The 19316-nt window shown below is 32.6% G+C and overlaps 4 protein-coding genes across 4 annotated transcripts; 3 read left to right on the forward strand and 1 right to left on the reverse strand.

Annotated features, from left to right (window-relative positions):
• Positions 1-3: 3 nt before the first annotated feature.
• LOC114406532 (actin-related protein 2/3 complex subunit 5A-like) lies at positions 4-4888 on the forward strand. The gene is made up of 4 exons (XM_028369259.1): positions 4-165; positions 333-405; positions 1182-1282; positions 4509-4888. The coding sequence occupies exons 1-4, from the start codon at positions 68-70 to the stop codon at positions 4642-4644; spliced, it is 408 nt and encodes a 135-aa protein (XP_028225060.1). The 5' UTR covers positions 4-67; the 3' UTR covers positions 4645-4888.
• A 622-nt stretch (positions 4889-5510) lies between these two features.
• On the forward strand, positions 5511-7968 carry LOC114405187. The gene is made up of 2 exons (XM_028367826.1): positions 5511-5709; positions 7582-7968. The coding sequence occupies exon 2, from the start codon at positions 7585-7587 to the stop codon at positions 7966-7968; it is 384 nt and encodes a 127-aa protein (XP_028223627.1). The 5' UTR covers positions 5511-5709; positions 7582-7584.
• Positions 7935-9710, forward strand: LOC114406533 (protein MAIN-LIKE 1-like). The gene is made up of 3 exons (XM_028369260.1): positions 7935-8708; positions 8812-9389; positions 9472-9710. The coding sequence occupies exons 1-2, from the start codon at positions 8007-8009 to the stop codon at positions 9244-9246; spliced, it is 1137 nt and encodes a 378-aa protein (XP_028225061.1). The 5' UTR covers positions 7935-8006; the 3' UTR covers positions 9247-9389; positions 9472-9710.
• Positions 9711-12270: 2560 nt separating this feature from the next.
• On the reverse strand, positions 12271-16055 carry LOC114406534 (homeobox-leucine zipper protein HAT3-like). The gene is made up of 4 exons (XM_028369261.1): positions 15534-16055; positions 14693-15021; positions 13621-13700; positions 12271-13117 (listed from the first exon to the last, which is right to left on the reverse strand). Exons 1-4 carry the CDS (start codon positions 15718-15720, stop codon positions 12781-12783), a joined length of 933 nt encoding a protein of 310 aa, XP_028225062.1. The 5' UTR covers positions 15721-16055; the 3' UTR covers positions 12271-12780.
• Positions 16056-19316: the final 3261 nt, after the last annotated feature.

Consider the following 19316-nt stretch of genomic DNA (forward strand, 5'->3'; position numbering starts at 1 on the left):
CTTAACCTTTACGAAGTAAAGTAACTCTCTCTCTCTTCACCTTCATTTCTTCAATTGTTGTTCATCTATGGCAGGAGCAAAAGGGTTCGTTGAAGCAGATAATGCAGAGGCCATAATTACCAGAATTGAACACAAATCGCGAAAGATCGAAACTTTGCTCAAACAGTACTTACCCTTTTCTTCTCTCTTTTATTTCATCAAACACAACACTTAATCACTTATTCCTTTTTCTGATGAACGAATCAATTACTTGTTTTCTTAAGAACAATAATTAAAATTTTAATGTGATTATTATTATTATTATTATGGTCTGTGCTGTGATGCAATTTCAGGTATAAGCCCGTGGAAGCCCTTAAAACTGCCCTTGAAGGCACATTTGCCATCATTGGGGATGAGCGTTGCAAGGTTTTTTCCCTCAGCCTCCCTTTTATTTTGTCTACTTTTGTTTACTGTTTTGTCTCTTTTTTTTTTTTTTCTTTTAAGGAGAATTTGATACTTCAGTTTGTGTTTGTATTTTATTTATTTGGGTTAAATTGTGGAACTGAAACAGAGTTTTATTTCTTTGAAATTCACACAATAAATTTAATGTACTATTTCTTAGGTAACTGGAGGGGTCTGTGTAATGTATTTATTTCAAACAAAAAAAAAGGATTCTTTTGTTTTTCTGAATAAAACAGCTGAAATCTTAAATTTCAGATGTCCAAACAAAGTAGAGGTGTCATGTGAATTTCAAAGAAACCATAGAGGGTGGCAGTATAATTTGCTCTTATTTTTTAATTTTAATTTTATTATTCTTATCATCAATCATCATCATGGACAAGCTATTTTCAGCTAGCAATAAAGACTAGTTTTTTTTTTTCGACCGTTTTTTGTTACTTTGGAGATATGGTGCAATTCAATTGAAGTTTTCAAATTCTTTGAAATCATGGCATATTTTTCCTGTGTGTTGGAGGGGTTTTGTTTTCTCTGTTTTTCGTTTTATATTTTAGAGTTTTGATACTTAAATATTTGTGCTTACATTTGATTGTGGTTGTTGGGTAACAAAAACTGTTTTTTTTTTCCTTTTTATAGATAAGTTCAACTAGCAAAGACTATTCTTTTTGTTGCATGTATAATTGTAGTAATTGAAGTTTTGTAATTTGTTGTTAACGTGATATTATCTGTTTTCTATTTTCGGACAGTCGGCACACTGGCTTGTGGTGCACAGAGCTATAATGGCTATAAAAGATGTGGATGGGATGCTTTCTTCCTTGGATCCTGAGTACTATGATATCCTAATGAAGTGAGTGGCAAAATTTCTTGTTTTTGAATTCATTTTACATGTCAATTTTAACTTGACTAGCTTCTTATTCTTTTAGAATACAAATTTGCTTGGATGATGGTACTACCTCTGGTCCTTTTTATTAGAAACAAGTGATAGTGTATTTTACGTTCCTTTTTACATTGTCACTTGTTTCTTATAAAAAAGGACCGGAGGTAGTAACATTCTGAGGTTTATAGTTAATGATCATTGTAGTTTGGTCTGCATTCCACCCTGCATGATATGTGCTGGCACTTGAACAGATACAGCTAGAAACTGGAATATGGCGCTGTAATAAACATAAGCAATTTGTTTGAATATTTTCTCCGAAATGGAATGATAATGTGTTGGTAAACTCATAACATAGATTGAACAGAATTCTAAGAGCTGTTTATATAGTGTGGGGAAAGTAATGGTTATTAAATTAGGAAGGAAAAAGGCAGGCAGTGTTTCTTGATCTTCCCTGCTGTAACAATTCTAACTCAACCTTACTGCTTTCTGGAATACATGTGGTTTGTTTTTGTCATAGTATTTTCCTAGCCTTCTGATTTTCATATAAGATATTCAGACTAGGGAAATTTCATGTAACTTTTGTGCTGAATATTATCAGGGATATTATTGGGTTATTTTATATAATTTCAAGGTAATTATGGTAGAATTACAGTCCTATTAGGATGATGTATAGATTAGGAAAGTCATAGAAATTGTTCACTTTCCTGTCAATTTTATATGGCTATAAAGCTTATAAGGGCCTTTCATGTGTGAAGCAAGATGCTCCTTATTTTATCAATTACAGCTATTATTCCAAGAAATTTCCTTTTTTCTTTTGGTGAATTCTAGAATTTCTATTAGTAATTCCTTGGCCATTTGGTATAATGATTACTAGCCCACCTCTTTTTGTATCCCTTTCACTTCTGTGCTCTATCTTTTTTCTCCTTCTCATGCTTCAATTGTAGTTGATAAATCAACTCATAATAACTAAATAATCTTAGCTGGGTTTTTATCTTGTTGAATTTTGCCATTTTAGATCAACATGATGTGGCTATTCTCCACAGGTATCTAATTGCTGTAAAGCATCCATTACAACCTGTCTTCCAAACCATATACCAAATCACTAGTGTGAATACTTCAAGAGTTAGAAGGAATCTTTCATGACCACCACAAATACTGAATTCCTCAAGAAGTGTTTTTTGGAGCTTCTAGTGCCCATTGTCTCAGACATGATATAATATTTTTTTAACCAAAAGCAGAGCACTTAACTATCCTTTCTATGCCCAGAACCTATCTAACAAGTAGAGAAAACAACTTCAAAATTAGATGACCACATATCTTACAATCTACAATCAGCTAGCTCACTGCAAAGTTACCAAGCTACTTCATAGCACAAAAACTGGTGATTATTTGCTTTAGAAAATTTGAAAGCACATGATACAATCATCATGAGAAAGTTTAAAACCTTCAACAAAAAGTCAAAAACACATTTCTGAAAATGTCTGTCTTCTGAAAGGAAAAGAATAGTATGTCTTCTAACTACACAAGGGATGCCTCTCTCTGGTTCCACCAAAAGACCTTTGACTGAACCTCACTTCCAACCTTTCATTAGTTAGTGACCGAAGACATTCATTACCACAGTGAACATAAATGGAAATATAGGGTCAGCCTGTCAGAGACCTTCCTTGAAAGATGAAACCAATTTCTAGCTTCTAGGTAAACCATAATTACTAAATTGAAAGTCCTACTTAAAAATTAAATCTGTCTGTTTTTTATATCTAATGTCCTCTCCACCTTATACCAAAGAGAGATGTATCAGAATATTCCTACCCTCACCTCAATAGGAATTCTGAGTGAAGGATATAGTAGTATCTCCTAGAATTATGCTCAACCCTAGAATGAATGAGCCTTTATGATTTTTTCACTCTTGCTACCAATCAGATAGTTGTAAAATCCTTCACCTTAACAACAATTATCTTTTTTCAAGAACCTAAGCAATATAATACTAAAAGTAGAATTTGCACTAAAACCAATCTTACCATTGATATATAACTTATGAAAAATAGCTAAGAAATTTCCATTTACTACATCTGGTCTAAGGAGCCTTCTCACTATCAAGATCCCAAATAGCCCTCATCACCTTTAATTCAAAAGGCCTCTGTAGCCTCATTGCTTATCTGCAGCAACATGACTCCAATACTACTCTTCAATAAAACGAAATAAAGGTATATAACCTCAAAATTTAGAGATTTGCTTTTATATTGTTCTACATCAGATAGCCAATTCTCAGCAACCAACCTATCCTATCCAAGGCATCCAATTCGGATTGTCAACCATTTCTTCTCCCACACATCATGAAAGGGACTCCTTATAGGGTAAAATCATTTACTCGTTCAGTCTGGCTATAGGTTAAATCACTTACACATGCATTTTCCTACAGGTTTAAGTCTGTTGTTTGCAGGCATTGTTAATTTAAAGAAATTATTGATTATCTTAACTTTGTGATGTAATTCTTCAACTGAAGAATTCAATGAGGAATTTTGTCCCAAAATAACGAAGTTGTTCTCTAATTTTGAGTGTTCATTAGCTATCATTTTTCTTTTACTCTAATTTTGAGTGGTCAACTGAAGAATTCAACTGGGTATTATATTAGCAAATAATTTATTCTTAGAATTTGAGCTTAGGGGCTTACTTAACTCTACAAAACCAGCTTATATGATGAGGAACATCCAGGCTTTACATGTTCTATTTAAGTTATATCTCTGGTCAATTTGGGACTAAATCACCCTACTATATATCTCTGTAAGAAGCTTAGTTCCATTTACTCTTGTTTTCCTTAATAGAGTATACAGAAGAGGGGAATTATCCTCTGTTGTTTCAGTTTTCATCATAATTCCATGCATTTCTATTCTATTCTATTGCTGGGTCCTATCATTCATGTTTCTGAATTTGAAATCTGAATAAAAACTGACTCATAAAGCTATGATTTGTTTGAACAAAATTTGAAAATGTTATATAAAAGTAAGAACTCTGTTAAGTACTGGGTCTCTGATTTACTTGAAATAACACTTATTTTTCTGTACTTTTATATTTTTAAGTTAGATATAGGCATTAAATGAGTTTTCTTTTTAAATATTATAGTAACTATAGTAGTAGATAACTAATGGTATTCTTTACACCTTCATTTTATGTCCTAAGAGATTTTTATTTGTCATAGGTACTTGTATAGAGGCTTAGCTACTGGAGATCGCCCGACCTGTGACCAATGTCTTCTGATTCATGAAAAATTGACAGAGAAAGCAGGACTAGGTTGCATCCTACGTTTCCTCACAGATATTGTAAATACAGTTTGATTTCTGGACTTCCTTTTTATTTGGAATTCTTTGTTCTTTTCCCTTTTGGTGTTTTTGATTTTTCTCGTGTTTGCAAGACTGCAGCAATCAAGGCAGTGAAATATCAGGGAAAATATATCAATTTTGGATTCATTTCTCCTGTTTTGTTATTTTGAAATTGTTTAAAGTTCAAAATAACATTTTTTTTTAACTTTTCAAGACTTATTAAGAAATATGTATATTGAGCTTGAAGTTCAGCCTCTTAGGTTCCTAATCCCATGACCTATAGAGTTTTGAATTTACTTTTGGAGGACAAATTTTGAGTGTAAAACATCCTGTCAAATAGAATGAGGTATATGGTACAGAAATGAAACACATACCATAAGATGGAGTTTAAAATGCATTTTGGAGCATGAGGCCAACTTTTTCCTTAACGAGTTTAATTTTGATATACTGTAAAGTTTATTACATTATCAATTAATTCAAAATTACTTTAAATATGGCTTTTAAAATAAATGTACAAAAGTTAATAATTTTCAATTATATGTTAATTTGTGATAAGTCAATATAAACAATATTTACATTATTAATATATTTTAATTAAATTCTATTGTTAATTAATACTTCAATAGAATTCATGTATTTGGATTGATGATAAGTTGAATTCACGATCATTTTTTAAAACAACGAATAGCTATTTTTGTGGTGAATTCATTATGATTTTCCACTCACTGGTTTTTGAGGGAAAAGACTTAAAAGCCCCTCAGGAATTTTAAAAAAAAAATAACTCTCGCCTCTCTCTCTCCCGTGCTTGCTTTTTCTTCTTCCTTCCTCGGACGGTTTTGCTTCTGCTTCTTCTTTGAGATTCTGCATCTTCTTCGTTCTTCTTCTTCGCACCGCGATTCTGCATCTTCTTCCCAAGTGAAGGCTTCTTCTTCGCGTTTCTGCTTTTTCTTCATCTTTGTTGCCGGGATCAAGTGGAAAACTTCTTCTTCGTGTTTCTGCTTCTTCTTCATCTTCGTTGCCGCCATTGTTGTCGGGATCAAGTGGAAAGCTTCTTCTTCGCGTTTCTGCTTCTTCTTCAAGGTACGTTTCTCCTTCGCGTTTCTGTTTCTTCCACCATTGTTGCCAGCGATGGCGGAAATTGCTATCGGGAAGTTGTTTGGCTGTTTACGGATCAAGTGATCTGTAAAATGTTTGTTAGTATTTACGGATCACCTGATCCGTAAGCCTCTTACGGATCAACTTGATTCGTAAAAGGCTTACGGATCAGGTGATCCGTAAATACTAACAAACAGTTTACGGATCACTTGATCCGTAAAAGTAACAGTTTCATTTTAATTGAAAAAATACCAAATATTTGATATATTGTGAGCTTTTTTTGAAATTAGGGTATTTTAATTTAGGGCATTTTAATTTAGACTGTACAATCATTGCCTGCAAATCAATGCTCCCCCTTTAATTAGGTTTGCTTGCCTTATTTTGTTTTTGGTTGTTTCAATATTGTTGAACTTGAACATTGTAATTACTGACAATGCTCTCCCTTTAATTAGCTTTTTTTGGTTGTTTCTTGGACACATTAGAAAAAAATCTTGTCCTGGTTAGCACCTAATATCCCTTTTTCGTAGACATACATATTAGTTAGGATGCTCCCCCTTATATGATGAATAGAATAAAACACACATCAGTGGTTACATTTATGGGTCTATTTAGATAAACTTTTCTATATATATAGATATATCCTCTTTTAGGGAATTATCCAAATAGTATATATTGATTAGCATTTTTTTTATCAGCAAAATAGGATATATATATATATATATATATATATATATATATATATATATATATATATATATATATATTAATAAAAGAGTACCAGAGGTACTATAATTACAACGTGTTATAAAAATCCTAGTGGATCCACATGTGATGCTACTTTCGGACTGATGTGATCCACCCTACAAAAAAGAATACATCAACAATACCCCTTGGCGTTGAATGCTTAGCATGAATTACTTCATTTAAAAAATTCCAAGAGATACCTAGTGCTTGTATGAAATTATCCAAATATTCCAAACCAAATATTGCTAGTAAAACTAGTCTCATTATTACAAAGATAAAAATCACAACTAGAGTAAGCACGGGCACAAAGATGCCACCCCCACCAACACCTTCCACAGTCCTAAATGTTGATTCCTAGGAATCCAATCATATATTTTTGGTAAGTGTTACATTCTTAGGTAGCATTTGGTAAACATATTAGAACAGAAGTTACAAAATGGAACATAACCAATGGGTTCTATTCTAGCTTTGGTGAATTATAAAAATAGAACAAAACACAATATTGTGTTGAGAAATGATATATTTTGATTCTATTTCGTTTATCCACACACATCAAACACTATCTTAGCATTAATTCCTAATTTTCGTTTATCCACACACATCAAACACATCAATCCTGGTTTGATTCTATTTCGTTTATCCACACACATCATTCCTTCATGAATCATTGTTTCTCATATTCATAAAGCTCAGCAAGTTTCTCTCTAAGCATTTGAGATGCTGTTGACCATTGTTTATGCTTAGTTTGTTTATCCACACACATTTGAGATGCTGTTGACCACAAAACAACACCTTCCTGAATCAAGGTCAATACCACTAAGCATTTGAGATGTTGTTGACCATTGTTTATGCTTAGTTTGTGTATCCACACACATTTGAGATGTTGTTGACCACAAAACAACACCTTCCTGAATCAAGGTCAATACCACTAAGCATTTGAGATGTTGTTGACCATTGTTTGTCAGATTCATAAAGCTCAGCAAGTTTCTCTCTAATAAGTAAAACATATGATAAAACAACAAGTGGCCATTAGAGTAATTGAATTGAGTTAACGAAATGCTTGAAATTTGAGAAAATGAAATGAGTGATTGATTTTGCGATACTCATTTGCAGATCATGGTTAGGACTAGAGGATTAGGTCGTGCCTTAGGTCAGGTCACTGGCAGAGGTGTGGGCAGAGGAGATTGTGATGATTCCGATGATGCTTCGCAGCGTCAACGGCCTACTGCATCCGCACGGAGGCAGCGAGTCGCTATGACTGTGGATCACGTTGATGAGCCAGTCATCCCTACGCTAGATGTTCAGGATGACCCGATGGAGGCAGCAGCTGCTGTAGAGGACATTCCTGCGGACACAGGCGCAGAGGCTGTTGAGGATGAGCATCAGGGATTTCCGGGTGGTCCGAGTGACCCATCCGTGTTGACCCTGTATGCGGATCACGTTGCTTGCAGCGTATGGACGGGAGAGGTATTTATACGATTTATTTTTAGTTACTTGTAAATTATACTTTATGATTGAAATTAGTTTTCCTTTAAATAATGATTTTAACGAATTTTGCGTTTCTTTATACTTCAATTCAGGAGCGTCCTGAATTAAAGCTATCCTCTCATGAGAGGAAGGTCCACAGTTTAGGCAAGCCTGTCCCTGCCATTGAGGGACTTATTGCTGATACAGGACTAAGTCCTCTGTTCGCGTGTTCGGTAGACACCGGCGATCGAGGACTTTTGTCTGCCTTTGTGGAGCGGTGGCACCGGGAGACGTCTAATTTCCATCTCCCGGTGGGAGAGCTCACCATCACGCTGGATGATGTCTCCTCGCTTCTCCATCTGTCCATGATTGGAGATTTACACGCCTTTCAGCCCTTGCACGTGGACAATGCGGTTCAGATGCTGGTCGACTTGTTGATGGTCTCTACAGAGTTTGCCAGGGCTGAGACAGCCCAGTGTCGTCGACCGTACGTATGCCTGCAATGGGTACGTGATATATATGAGCGCCGATGCCAGACAGGTCATTGGACAGCTGCGGCTCGCACATATCTTCTCCATCTTCTGGGTTGCACTTTGTTTGCTAACAATAGTGCAACCAATGTGCATGTTGTCTACTTGGAGGCCCTTCGTGACCTCAGTATGACAGAGAGGTACGCCTGGGGAGTGGCTGCTCTGGTTCATATGTACGACCAGCTGAACGATGTATCTATGAGCCACCGTCGACAGCTTAGCGGTTATATCACACTGCTGCAGGTAACAAATATGTTTTTCATTCATTCAGGCTAAACAATGTTCAACTTAAAATTTTGTTACACTTTCATTATTAATGTTTATAATTTTAATGTTACATCTGTAGTGCTGGATTTACGAGCACTTTCCCTCTATCGCGGAGTCCATCGCTGATCAGGACTACGACGAGGCTTTCCCGCGTGCGTGCAGGTGGATTGCGACGAAGAAAACCGTGAAGAGCATTCACACGCCGTCGTACAGGGAGCGCCTGGACCGACTCCGGATTCCGGATGTCTGTTGGATCCCTTATGAGGAGCTTGGAGAGGTCCGAGACTTCCACGTTAGATCATGCTATTCCAGTCTCTTGCACTGGGGGCCTGTTGCTGTCCGCAGACCATTCCTGCTCCTCCTGTCGATTCATGGGTCTCATATGATGATATACACGACAGGTGGATGCACTACGAGGATCATATCGTACCAGCAGGTGAGGTGTGCGTTGTGCCAGGGGCGTGTTCCAGTGACTACATGGACTGGTTCTTCCGCATCTCCCATTCTTTCATGACACCAGGCCACGCATTAGATCCTCTGCCTCATGGTCATGCCCCGCAGCCCCGAGTCGTCCCTCAGGCCCCATAGACGAATATCCCTCACGTGCCGGAGCTAGGAGCATCGTCCACATCTGCGGAGGAGCCTAGACATGCAGTGGTAAGTAATACTAATAATTTACATCATTTACCTCAATATTTGCATAATAATTTGTGTAATCAGTTTGTTTTGTATGTAACAGGAAGTTTGTGATGACATTACTAAGAGGTTGGAGCGCCATCTGAGTCTAGGGGTGGTCACGCTTGGCTCATCGACACATGAGGTGATCGAAGAATGCCTCAGATTGATCAAGAGTGTGACACAGGACCATCTAGTATACATTAGGTGTAGACACAGGAGGCGCACTGATCAGGCATAGTTTATGTACATATTTTATATTGATATTCCATGTATATACAAATATTGTACATGAACTCATTTCACGAGTATTGTTGGTTTTATTTATTTTTATTACTAATGTTAGTTTTATTTATTTTCATTAATTGTGTATTCCATTTGTGTCTATATACACGCGTGTTATTAAAATGGTCTAGTTAACTTAGTTATAGTATATGTAAATTATTATAAATGGTCTAGTTAACTTAGTTTCCCAACTAATAAAAAATAATTTAAAATATACCTTTAAATATAATTGAAATAAAGAAGTTGAAAAAGGTGTAAAAAAATTAAACAAAAATGGACATCATTCGTTATCTAAGATCCTTATTTTATATAACGTACTAATATTTTTAAATTCTCTTATAATTACTATTTTTCCACTTATACTAATGATCATGTAAAAAAATGTATTATAAAGTAGTTAATATTTTAATTTTTAATATAATACTAATTATTTTTTTATATTCTTTATAATATTAATAATGATATGATTAATTATAAAAATAAAAAATAAATTAATGATGATAATATTAATTTTATAAAATTATTATTATCTTTTATGTATTTATTAATTTTTATTAATATGTATAAAATAACCTTAAACAATATCTTTAAATATGTAGTTAATAAATTATTATTTTTCTTCTTACGGATCAAGTTGATCCGTAAGAGGAAAACTAAACAAGAACAATTTCATCATTTTCATAGAATGTTGGGTGCACCTAGCAAAACTCCTCATTTTTTATAACCAAACCAAACATACTATTCAACATGTGAATTAACAAAGTTTATCGGACCTGTTACACATAGTATTTGGGTCTTTCTTGGGATGATGAGGAGTTGAAACTGAAAGAAACCTTGGTGACAAGTAGAAAATGTCTTAGTCTAAGATCTCCTAATCTATGATTACTGGTACTTTAAATACCACGGTAGACATTTATAAGGATGTTAAGATACTAGTTTCAAGACTATTTTTAACATACTTTTTTTAAAACATTGAAATTTATGTGTTCCATTCATTTGAGAATGGGACTCTCTAAATAAGAAATCAGACCTACATATTATTTAGTGACATTTCTCAATCTTACACAATAAAAATGTATGGAAGGAAAAGAGTATATTAAAAAGTGTATTTGCTAACCTTTTTTTATAATATGGCGTAAGAGTCTTACCTACCTGACTTTTACGCAACACTAATAATGGTATATCACTTAAAATAACGAAATTAATTCAGAAGAAAACTGATTAGTGTAAAAAAAGATTATATTAATTTAATAGCTTGAAATAAATTTCAAATAAATATTAACTAAAATCTAATTTCGAAACTCAAAGGAATAGAAAATGAAATCATCCTTTCGCCATTATTTTTAATATTTGCTAAAGAAATAAACATTTTTATGTTGTGTTATAAATTGTACATTGTTTTACAGAATACAATTTCGACAACATTTTTCACAACTCTTGTATATAAATATTTAAAAAAAAATCCTTCTGAAACGTAAATGTTAATTACAATGTATTTTTAAAAAAAAATAGAAAACAGAAAGTTATGATTTAAAATGTAAATGTTTATCGGTAAAATAAAATCCCTAAATAAATCTCAGCCCGAGAAATTTTTAACTCAACTTAAAACACCCGAATTTAACCAATAAAAAAACTATACAATAAAGTGTGTGAAATTGAAATGTGAATGTTTATTCACCCAAAAAAGAATTGTGAATGTTTCTACTGGCCTACTGGGAAACCTCTCTTCCCCTTGGGCTAATAATTTTAGCAAGAAATTAAAGTAAAACCGAAGTGACCCTAAAAGGTAAAAATAGCATAAGGGTTGTTAGTGGATCAAATCACACACAGCACCACCTACACAGACAAATTCTCTATATACAAATTTCATAATAAAAACATAATCCAAAAAATAAAACCAAATTCCAAAAATGAAACACGCTCAAAAAACAGTATTATTGGTCAATGTTTTTCGGTGAGTTGGGTCAGAAGACTCACTAAATTAGAATAGATTTTAAGCCTCAAACAACACTTACAAAAAATTCTTATAAATCATCCATTAATAATATTCTCACATCGATAACAAAAACCAAACTCTTTTTAATTTCGTCACATGAGTTTGTTGCTTTTCCACTGGTCAATATTTACTGGCTGCAGTGATGGGCATGATGTGGCCCATGATGTTACCTTTTAATTGTGCTCTGTTTTTTTCCTTTGAAAACTTTACTTTTAAAGGCACACACGTGATGATACAACCACGGTCACTACTCAGTAGTGCGTAACCACATTTTACCTTTGGTGTTCACTTCTTGCTAAATGGTTATTGGAAATCCACATCTTAAAGGAGAATGAAGAAGGGTGCACAAGCAAACATAGTAGAGTCCCACAATCCGACTCACCCAACCCCGTGTCCAACCACATTAGACAAAAAAAAGATGGGAATCATAGCAAAAGATAGACAAAATCATTTCTAATTGAGACCACACTCATTATCCCTTCATGGGAATCCCCTTATTTTGTCCCCCTCCCCAACCTTGCACAAAATCCCACCTTTTTCAGACCATGTGGCATCACAAATCCTATGAAAAGCAACAAATAATAATAATAAAAAAAAACAGATTCCAATACCCTTTTCCATCTTTCCAAGGTTAACAAATAACAAACACTGTTCAGCATATGAAAACACCAAACTTTACACATCCTAAAGTTGACTAAAACATGTTCTATCTATGCTCTAAATAAAATAGGCCAAGACAAAAAAGAGTTAATAACCAAAAGCATGAGGATCATTCTAATTGCATCCCCCCCAGCCCCCCCTTTTTTTTTCTCTTCACAGTCTCTGCCTTTTCTTTTACATTTCAAAAATTAATTTCTACAATTGTATTGTAGATTCCGAAAAGGCAAAAACTAATTTGTAAAAGAAAATGGAAGGTGCAAAAAAAAGACGGGTGCAAATAGAATTTCCCAAACCATGAGCTCTCAAAGTCCTAGTAAAAGTAAACCAACCCATAAGATTCCTATTTCATTGATTCATTTCTGTCTACAAAACTAAAATGTCCTAGCTGCCATCCTGAACTTTACCCTACTACCTAGGGCCGGGAGCGATCAATTATGGCCGGCCACGGTGTTGATTCAACATTGCTGCCCAAGGGTTGACGGGCACCGGCCGCTGGATGGTAGGGCCTGCCGGGTTGAGATTAGCTGGAGGCAGGGCAGAGGGCATGGTGGCCGATGAGGAAAAGGATGTGGATGAGACGGCAACACGCTCACACGAAGGGCACATTGTGAGAGTGGTGGGAGGGTTCATGTTCATGTAAAGCTGTGGGGATAACTTCAATGCCCTAAGCTCTTGCACTTCCTTTTGAAGCCTCCTATTCTCTTCAGTTAGATTCTCACAGCAGTTCTTCAAGTATTCACAATCCACTTCAGTCTGCTTCAACTTGGTCCTACATTACTTGACCCAACAGCATTGACATGACTATCTTCTTTCAAAGCAATGGAAGACAAAGTAACACATGACATTGACACATCAATTTTTTTATTACTATTGACACGTTAGTTTATCAGTTTTATCATTGTAATGTTAGAAATTTAAGTACTTCCACTACCTATTGAAAAATGAATGAACCCGTGTAAACATCAAAGATTCCAAAATTTGACTTCAAAATCCAGCATCACCAAATTACAACATCTTTGTGCGTATTGTGGGTCCAAGCATACACTTCTATTTCAAAATTATCATCTAAATCATCTACAACTTTATATCTTTTAATGTCTCACAAAAGCTGGGTTATTGATCCTTCTAAATAGAAAAAAAAAAAAAAAACACTGGGACATATATGTTACGGAAACTTAAATAGGGTCAATAAACAATGCCACAACACAAAATATTACTTGATGCTCATATACAATAAAATGTCAATAATGCCCCTTTGAATAGAATCCTCACCTTGCTCTTCTGTTTTGAAACCACACCTCCACCTGCCTAGGCATCAAATTCAACTGCTTTGCCAAAGCTTGCTTTTGCTTCTACAAATAATAATAATATAAGACTAAATGTCAGCATTTAACTATACTTCCAAAACAAATACAAATATTATATAATTTAGAATAAACTTCATTAAAAATATATTCATATTTTTGCAAAGGGGGACATTAAGTAAATTTTCATAAAGTTAAAATGTACAAGTATGCTAAAATAAGATTTGTTCTTCATTTATTTGAAGAACTTATGCAAGATTTTTAAGAAATGTCCGCAACCACAATTCTGACCGCAATGCAAGGTGTTCGGTTTTCCGTCAGAATGATCACAGTTTTGTCGGTAAGGTGTTTGGTTTTATGTCACCGCTACAATTTCAGCCGCTAGGTGTTTGGTTTTATGTCACCGACCACAATGTGGTGTTTGGTTTTATGTCACCGCAACCGCAATTTCAGTCGCAAGGTTTTTGGTTTTTTGGTCGTTGTGGCCAGAATTTCGACAGCAATTTTGGCCATAAGGTAAAATGTTTGGTTTCATGGCATTGCAACCGCAGTTGCAACCACAAAGTATTCAGCTTTATGTCACTCTGACAACAATTCCGGCCGAAAGGTAAAGTGAATGATTTTATGTCACCGCAACCACAATTTTGACCGCATTTATCAATAATTTTCTATGGTAATAAGGATCATGGTCACAATAATGACAATGAACACGATTTAAAACCTTTAATTTAAGAAAAAATGACAAGCTTAAAATAACGTAGTTTCATAAAAAGTTTCATAAGTGTTTTGATACCATTCTCCATTCAGAAATCAATGTTGACACAAGCATTTATTATTATAGAGTTACCAAGATAAAACTTCAATTCTTATCAAAGAACAATGCTACAAACATCTATTACTATTCAAGTTACCGAGATAAAACTTCAATTATGATTAAAAAACAAAGCTACAAACACTTAAATGCATCTAAGTTTTATGTTTACCAAAAATGTACTTATGTTGCAACTGAAATTACCAAAATGCCACTACTCTTGACTCACCGGGTTCAGACTGTTGTGTTCCTTGAATGTTTCTTCCAGCACCAATGCCTGTTCCTTGGACAACCTCAGCTTCTTCCTCGACGCTTCGCCGTCGCCGTCTCCGCCGCAAGCTCCGCCATCATCGTCGTCGCTTCCGCCGCCGCGAGAACTCGATGTTCTCTCGTTTTCGTCTCCGTTGCCCTCTCTCTCGCTCCGCTTCCCGCTGATGCTCGATATCGTGCTGTTCGGCGATGACACCGCGTTCTCGTCGTCGACCACCGCCGATGGGGGCGGAGGTGGCAGATTCACGTCTATTCCGCGGAGGAACGACCGCGTCTCGGAGCTCCGATCTGTCACGTGACACGCACGTGAGTCAGTGGCAAAATAAGTAATTAACATGGAAATTAAAGGGTATTTCGGTACAAAACAGTGCCTTAATTCATATATATATATATATATATATATATATATATATATATATATATGGCACCTGAGTTGTTTCTCATTGCATGATTTTCGTCTGAAAAATTGGGAAATAAGTTCGGTTTCAACGGAAAAAATCGGAAAAATTAAAATGGTTTGTGTTCTTAAAAAAAATGGGAAATGGGTTTTTTGTTTCAAGCAAAAATGTGTAAAAAAAAAAAGAAAAAAGGAATGATTTTTATTCATACGAAAGAAAAAAAAATAAACATTCAGGATGAATCCCAAAACCATGAAGAAGGAACATACCATGTAATTTGAACAAGTTAATACCATGAAAATTTGAATTAAAAAGAATGATACCATGGAAAGGAACAAGATAAGGAGGCATGAAAAATTGAAGAAAAAGAAATGGAGAGATAGATAAGGATGAAAAACTTACCATGAAAATGGAACAAGTTATTGAAGGAAGCCCTTTGGTTTGGAACCGATTGAGGAGGCTTGTGCACGTAGAAAGGGTATTGTTGTTGTTGATGATGATTTAGATTATTATTATTATCATCATCATTTTCTCCCCATCCCAACTTCAAACTCAACCCCAAACCCAAGCCATCATCTTTCTCACTCATTGTTGTGTTGTGTGTGTTTTGCCCAATTGTGAGGATGAGAAAAGAGAGAGAGGAGCAAAATGGTGTAGGCTTTGGTGGTCAGATGGCCAAAATAGCTTTTTTACAGAACAGTAATAAAAGAAAATATAGATAGATAGATAGATACTATGGAGGACAGTGATAAAAGAGATAGATGGATAGAGAAATTGAGGAAAGAGTGAATAGGCATAGAGTTAATGATGACTTGTGTCAGAGTACCAAATTGGTTCAATCATCATATGCAAATGGCTAGTACTAGTACTACTACTAGTATAGCAACAATAACATTGTTTTGGGCTACACTACACTCTTCCATATGCATCAAAATCCAAATGGAATGTGATGTGGATGCTTTTTAACCATGGTTGTGTTATGTATATGGGGATCAAACTACAATGTTGTTTTACGGTTTTACGGTTTTACTAGAGGTGTTGTTTGTTTTGTTGGGGTTCGGAATATCATTTATTGAGCAAGTTTAATGGTTAAATGAAGAGAGAAGTAGCAACTTACCTAATTTAGGATTTGTCTGTATTTAAATTGACCGACATTACTTTTATGAATTTAATTTAAATACAAGTAAGAATATTTTATACATTTATTTAATTAAACTGAAGAATTTTTATAGTTTATAATCATCTTAGCAATTATTTCTTAACAATATTATATCATGAATGATAAAATTCATAAAATTAATTTAAATATTCATTTTTAGTAATTTTAACATTAGAATAAATTTTTGTTTAAAATACTTAAATTTATAAGACAATATAATGCTCACAAAATTATAATAAATAATTCATATATATATATATATATATATATATATATATATATATATATATATATATATATATATATATAATATGCATTATAGATGTTCTTATATTCAAATATTATTGATTTTAGTGCAAAATAAAAGTAAAGAAATAATATATATAATTTATTAATTTTTATAATAATTATTTTAAAAATTATATTAAAATAAAAATAATGATTTCTAGAGAAAATGTTTAAGATTATTTTAATTAGTTAATAATGTAAAAGAAAATGAAGACAAATAATGTATGAATTTAACAAAATGATTTCTAACTATTAAATATAAATAAATATTAATTATGAATTTATATTTAAATAATTTCATAGGGATGCATTGATACATTATAAATAAATTAGAAATAATTATTAATATAAATTTTAAAATAATTATTATAAAAAAATAATCAAAATAAGTATATGAGATATTTTGTGATCTACAACGATAAAAAAAATTAAAGTAATTATTATAAAAGTTTAAAAATTAAAAAATATGAGATATTTTGTGATTAATAAAAGATATATTCAGTATTTAGTTATTTTAATTGTCATTTTTTAATATTAATGAAAGCATTAAATATTTTTCTATTGTATTCTTCATCATTTATTGTAGAGTGAGAAGATAAAAAAAATAAAAGAATCTAATTAATATGAGAGATAAGAAATTGTATAACAAATTTATGAAGTCTAAAATATTAATTACATTTTAAAACTTTATTCCATACTTAAATGTCAAATAGAATGAGATCGATGATATTTTTAAATTAAAATAAATATTAATTTAAGAATAAAGATTCTCAAATAAAAGAATTTTTTTCTAGAAAAACTAATGAAGTGTTACTTTCGAATTTTTTTAGGAGTTACTTTCGATTTAATAGCGATACTTATAACAATGATTTTTTTCAAATAAAAAGTGATACACCGTCAATGCCAAGAAACTAAAAAAATCAAAAAATTTATTATGATTGATTATTTATATAAATAACGTGCGAGAATCATAAATTTTATTCATTTATTATTTTATTTATTCATGATGGTCATGTTGTTTGTGTTTCCGTTTGAGTTGAGAAGGAAAAACGGCTTTTTTTTTCTGGTTGACTGTGTTGAATGTATAAAAGAGAAGAGTGAGAGAGATTTGGCTCACGCGCGGCGAGTTGTACTTGTTTTGAATAATGACCTCATCATGTGATGATGATAAGGGAGACATTCATGTCATCATGTGCATCATTCAAGGTGGGTCCCACTGTTGCTCAATAGTGCAAATCTGAAAGAAAGGAAGTGAGTGACATGGCTTTTCCATGGCATGCCAACGCCAACTCACCACTCATACCACTGCACCTGTACATGAGCTACACTATGCTAGATTGGAAATTTGAAAAAGGAAAAAAGTTAGTATATTTTTTTTTAAATTTAATTATGAGATAGAATGGAAAACAAACTTAAATTATTCAATAAACTTTATATTAATTTTATGCTTAAATTTCTTATTTAATTTTTATAATTTCATGATTTATGTATTTTTAATCTTTATAGTTAGAAAGTGTTTTTTAGTCTTTTTAATTTACATTTTAATTTTTTTAGTTTTTATAATTTAAAAGTTATTTTTTTAGTCTTTATAGTTTAAAAGTAATTTTTTTAATCTTTATAATTTGTATTTTAATTATTTTTTAGTTCTTATAGTTTGAAAGTAATTTTTTTAGTCTTTATCATTTATATTGTAATTACTTTTTAGTTATTACTATCAAAAAATAATTAGTTATAAATTATCAATTTTTTATTACAAATTATCGTGCGATAAATTAATTACAAATTACTTGCTAATATTGTTGTAGTTAAATGTAATTGATAATATTACTCATATTTTGGTGATAAGGACTAAAAAGAAATTAAAATATAAAATATATGAACTAAAAAAACCATTTAGGAATTAAAAGAGAATTAAAATACAAATGATAAGGACTAAAAAAATTACATTCAAATTACAAGAACTAATAAAGAATTAAAATGTAAACTATATGAACTAAAAGAGAATTAAAATACAAATGATATGGACTAAAAAATCACTTTTAAACTATAAAAATTAAAAAGATAAAAATCGTGAAACTAGATAGAACAAATAAGTAATTAAACCTAAATTTATTGTAAAGAATACATTAATGGATTTGATTACTTTATACTAAATAATGCATTTAAAGCATATAATTTTATGATTAGTGAATAAATTTTTAATAAATATTTATAAGAGAAAAAATAAATTGCTGAAATAGATAAATCAATTTACGTGATGTTATTTAGTTTAATAAGAAATTTAGAGATTTTAAATGTGAGTCTTGTGTATGTAATTGTGTTAATAAATGTTTAAACTTTGCATTTATAATCATGTTAAATAGTCTGATGCTTTAATCAATTGTATTCTTCAGATAAGTTTTGTCAAAAGAGAGTGAGAAAAAGAAATAAGACAAATGGGAAAATTACCTACTCCATAAAAAAAAACGTGTCAAAACAGGTTGGAGCGTACTCGAGTGCATAAAAGCAAATTTGACCTCTAACACGAGACATGATGTGTGGGAAAAACTAGATAAACAAGTTGTTTTATCATACCAATTTGACAAGTTAGTGGCATGTATTATATGTTGCATAAAATATTGAAGTTAGAGAAACTAACATGCGATAAAGCATCCAAATTCTGTGTAGACTTTGTTCCAAGTTAGAATCCCAACTCCTAAAACACCTTTTAAATCCTAGGAGTTTTGATTATGGAAAGT

Source organism: Glycine soja, chromosome 3, assembly GCF_004193775.1.
Source record: "Glycine soja cultivar W05 chromosome 3, ASM419377v2, whole genome shotgun sequence".
In the NCBI taxonomy this organism is placed as follows: domain Eukaryota; kingdom Viridiplantae; phylum Streptophyta; class Magnoliopsida; order Fabales; family Fabaceae; genus Glycine; species Glycine soja.

Excerpts from the sequence above, each read along its gene's own strand:
- LOC114406533 (XM_028369260.1), top strand. The coding sequence starts at position 8,007 with ATGATTTTAACGAATTTTGCGTTTCTTTATACTTCAATTCAGGAGCGT. Across the intron at positions 8,709-8,811 it reads GTTATATCACACTGCTGCAG|TGCTGGATTTACGAGCACTT; the intron begins GTAACAAATATG and ends TTACATCTGTAG.
- LOC114406534 (XM_028369261.1), bottom strand. The coding sequence starts at position 15,720 with ATGAGTGAGAAAGATGATGGCTTGGGTTTGGGGTTGAGTTTGAAGTTG. Across the intron at positions 15,022-15,533 it reads TAACTTGTTCCATTTTCATG|ATCGGAGCTCCGAGACGCGG; the intron begins GTAAGTTTTTCA and ends GTCACGTGACAG. Across the intron at positions 13,701-14,692 it reads AACACAACAGTCTGAACCCG|AAGCAAAAGCAAGCTTTGGC; the intron begins GTGAGTCAAGAG and ends TATTATTTGTAG.
- LOC114405187 (XM_028367826.1), top strand. The coding sequence starts at position 7,585 with ATGGTTAGGACTAGAGGATTAGGTCGTGCCTTAGGTCAGGTCACTGGC.
- LOC114406532 (XM_028369259.1), top strand. The coding sequence starts at position 68 with ATGGCAGGAGCAAAAGGGTTCGTTGAAGCAGATAATGCAGAGGCCATA. Across the intron at positions 166-332 it reads ATCGAAACTTTGCTCAAACA|GTATAAGCCCGTGGAAGCCC; the intron begins GTACTTACCCTT and ends ATGCAATTTCAG. Across the intron at positions 1,283-4,508 it reads TACTATGATATCCTAATGAA|GTACTTGTATAGAGGCTTAG; the intron begins GTGAGTGGCAAA and ends TATTTGTCATAG.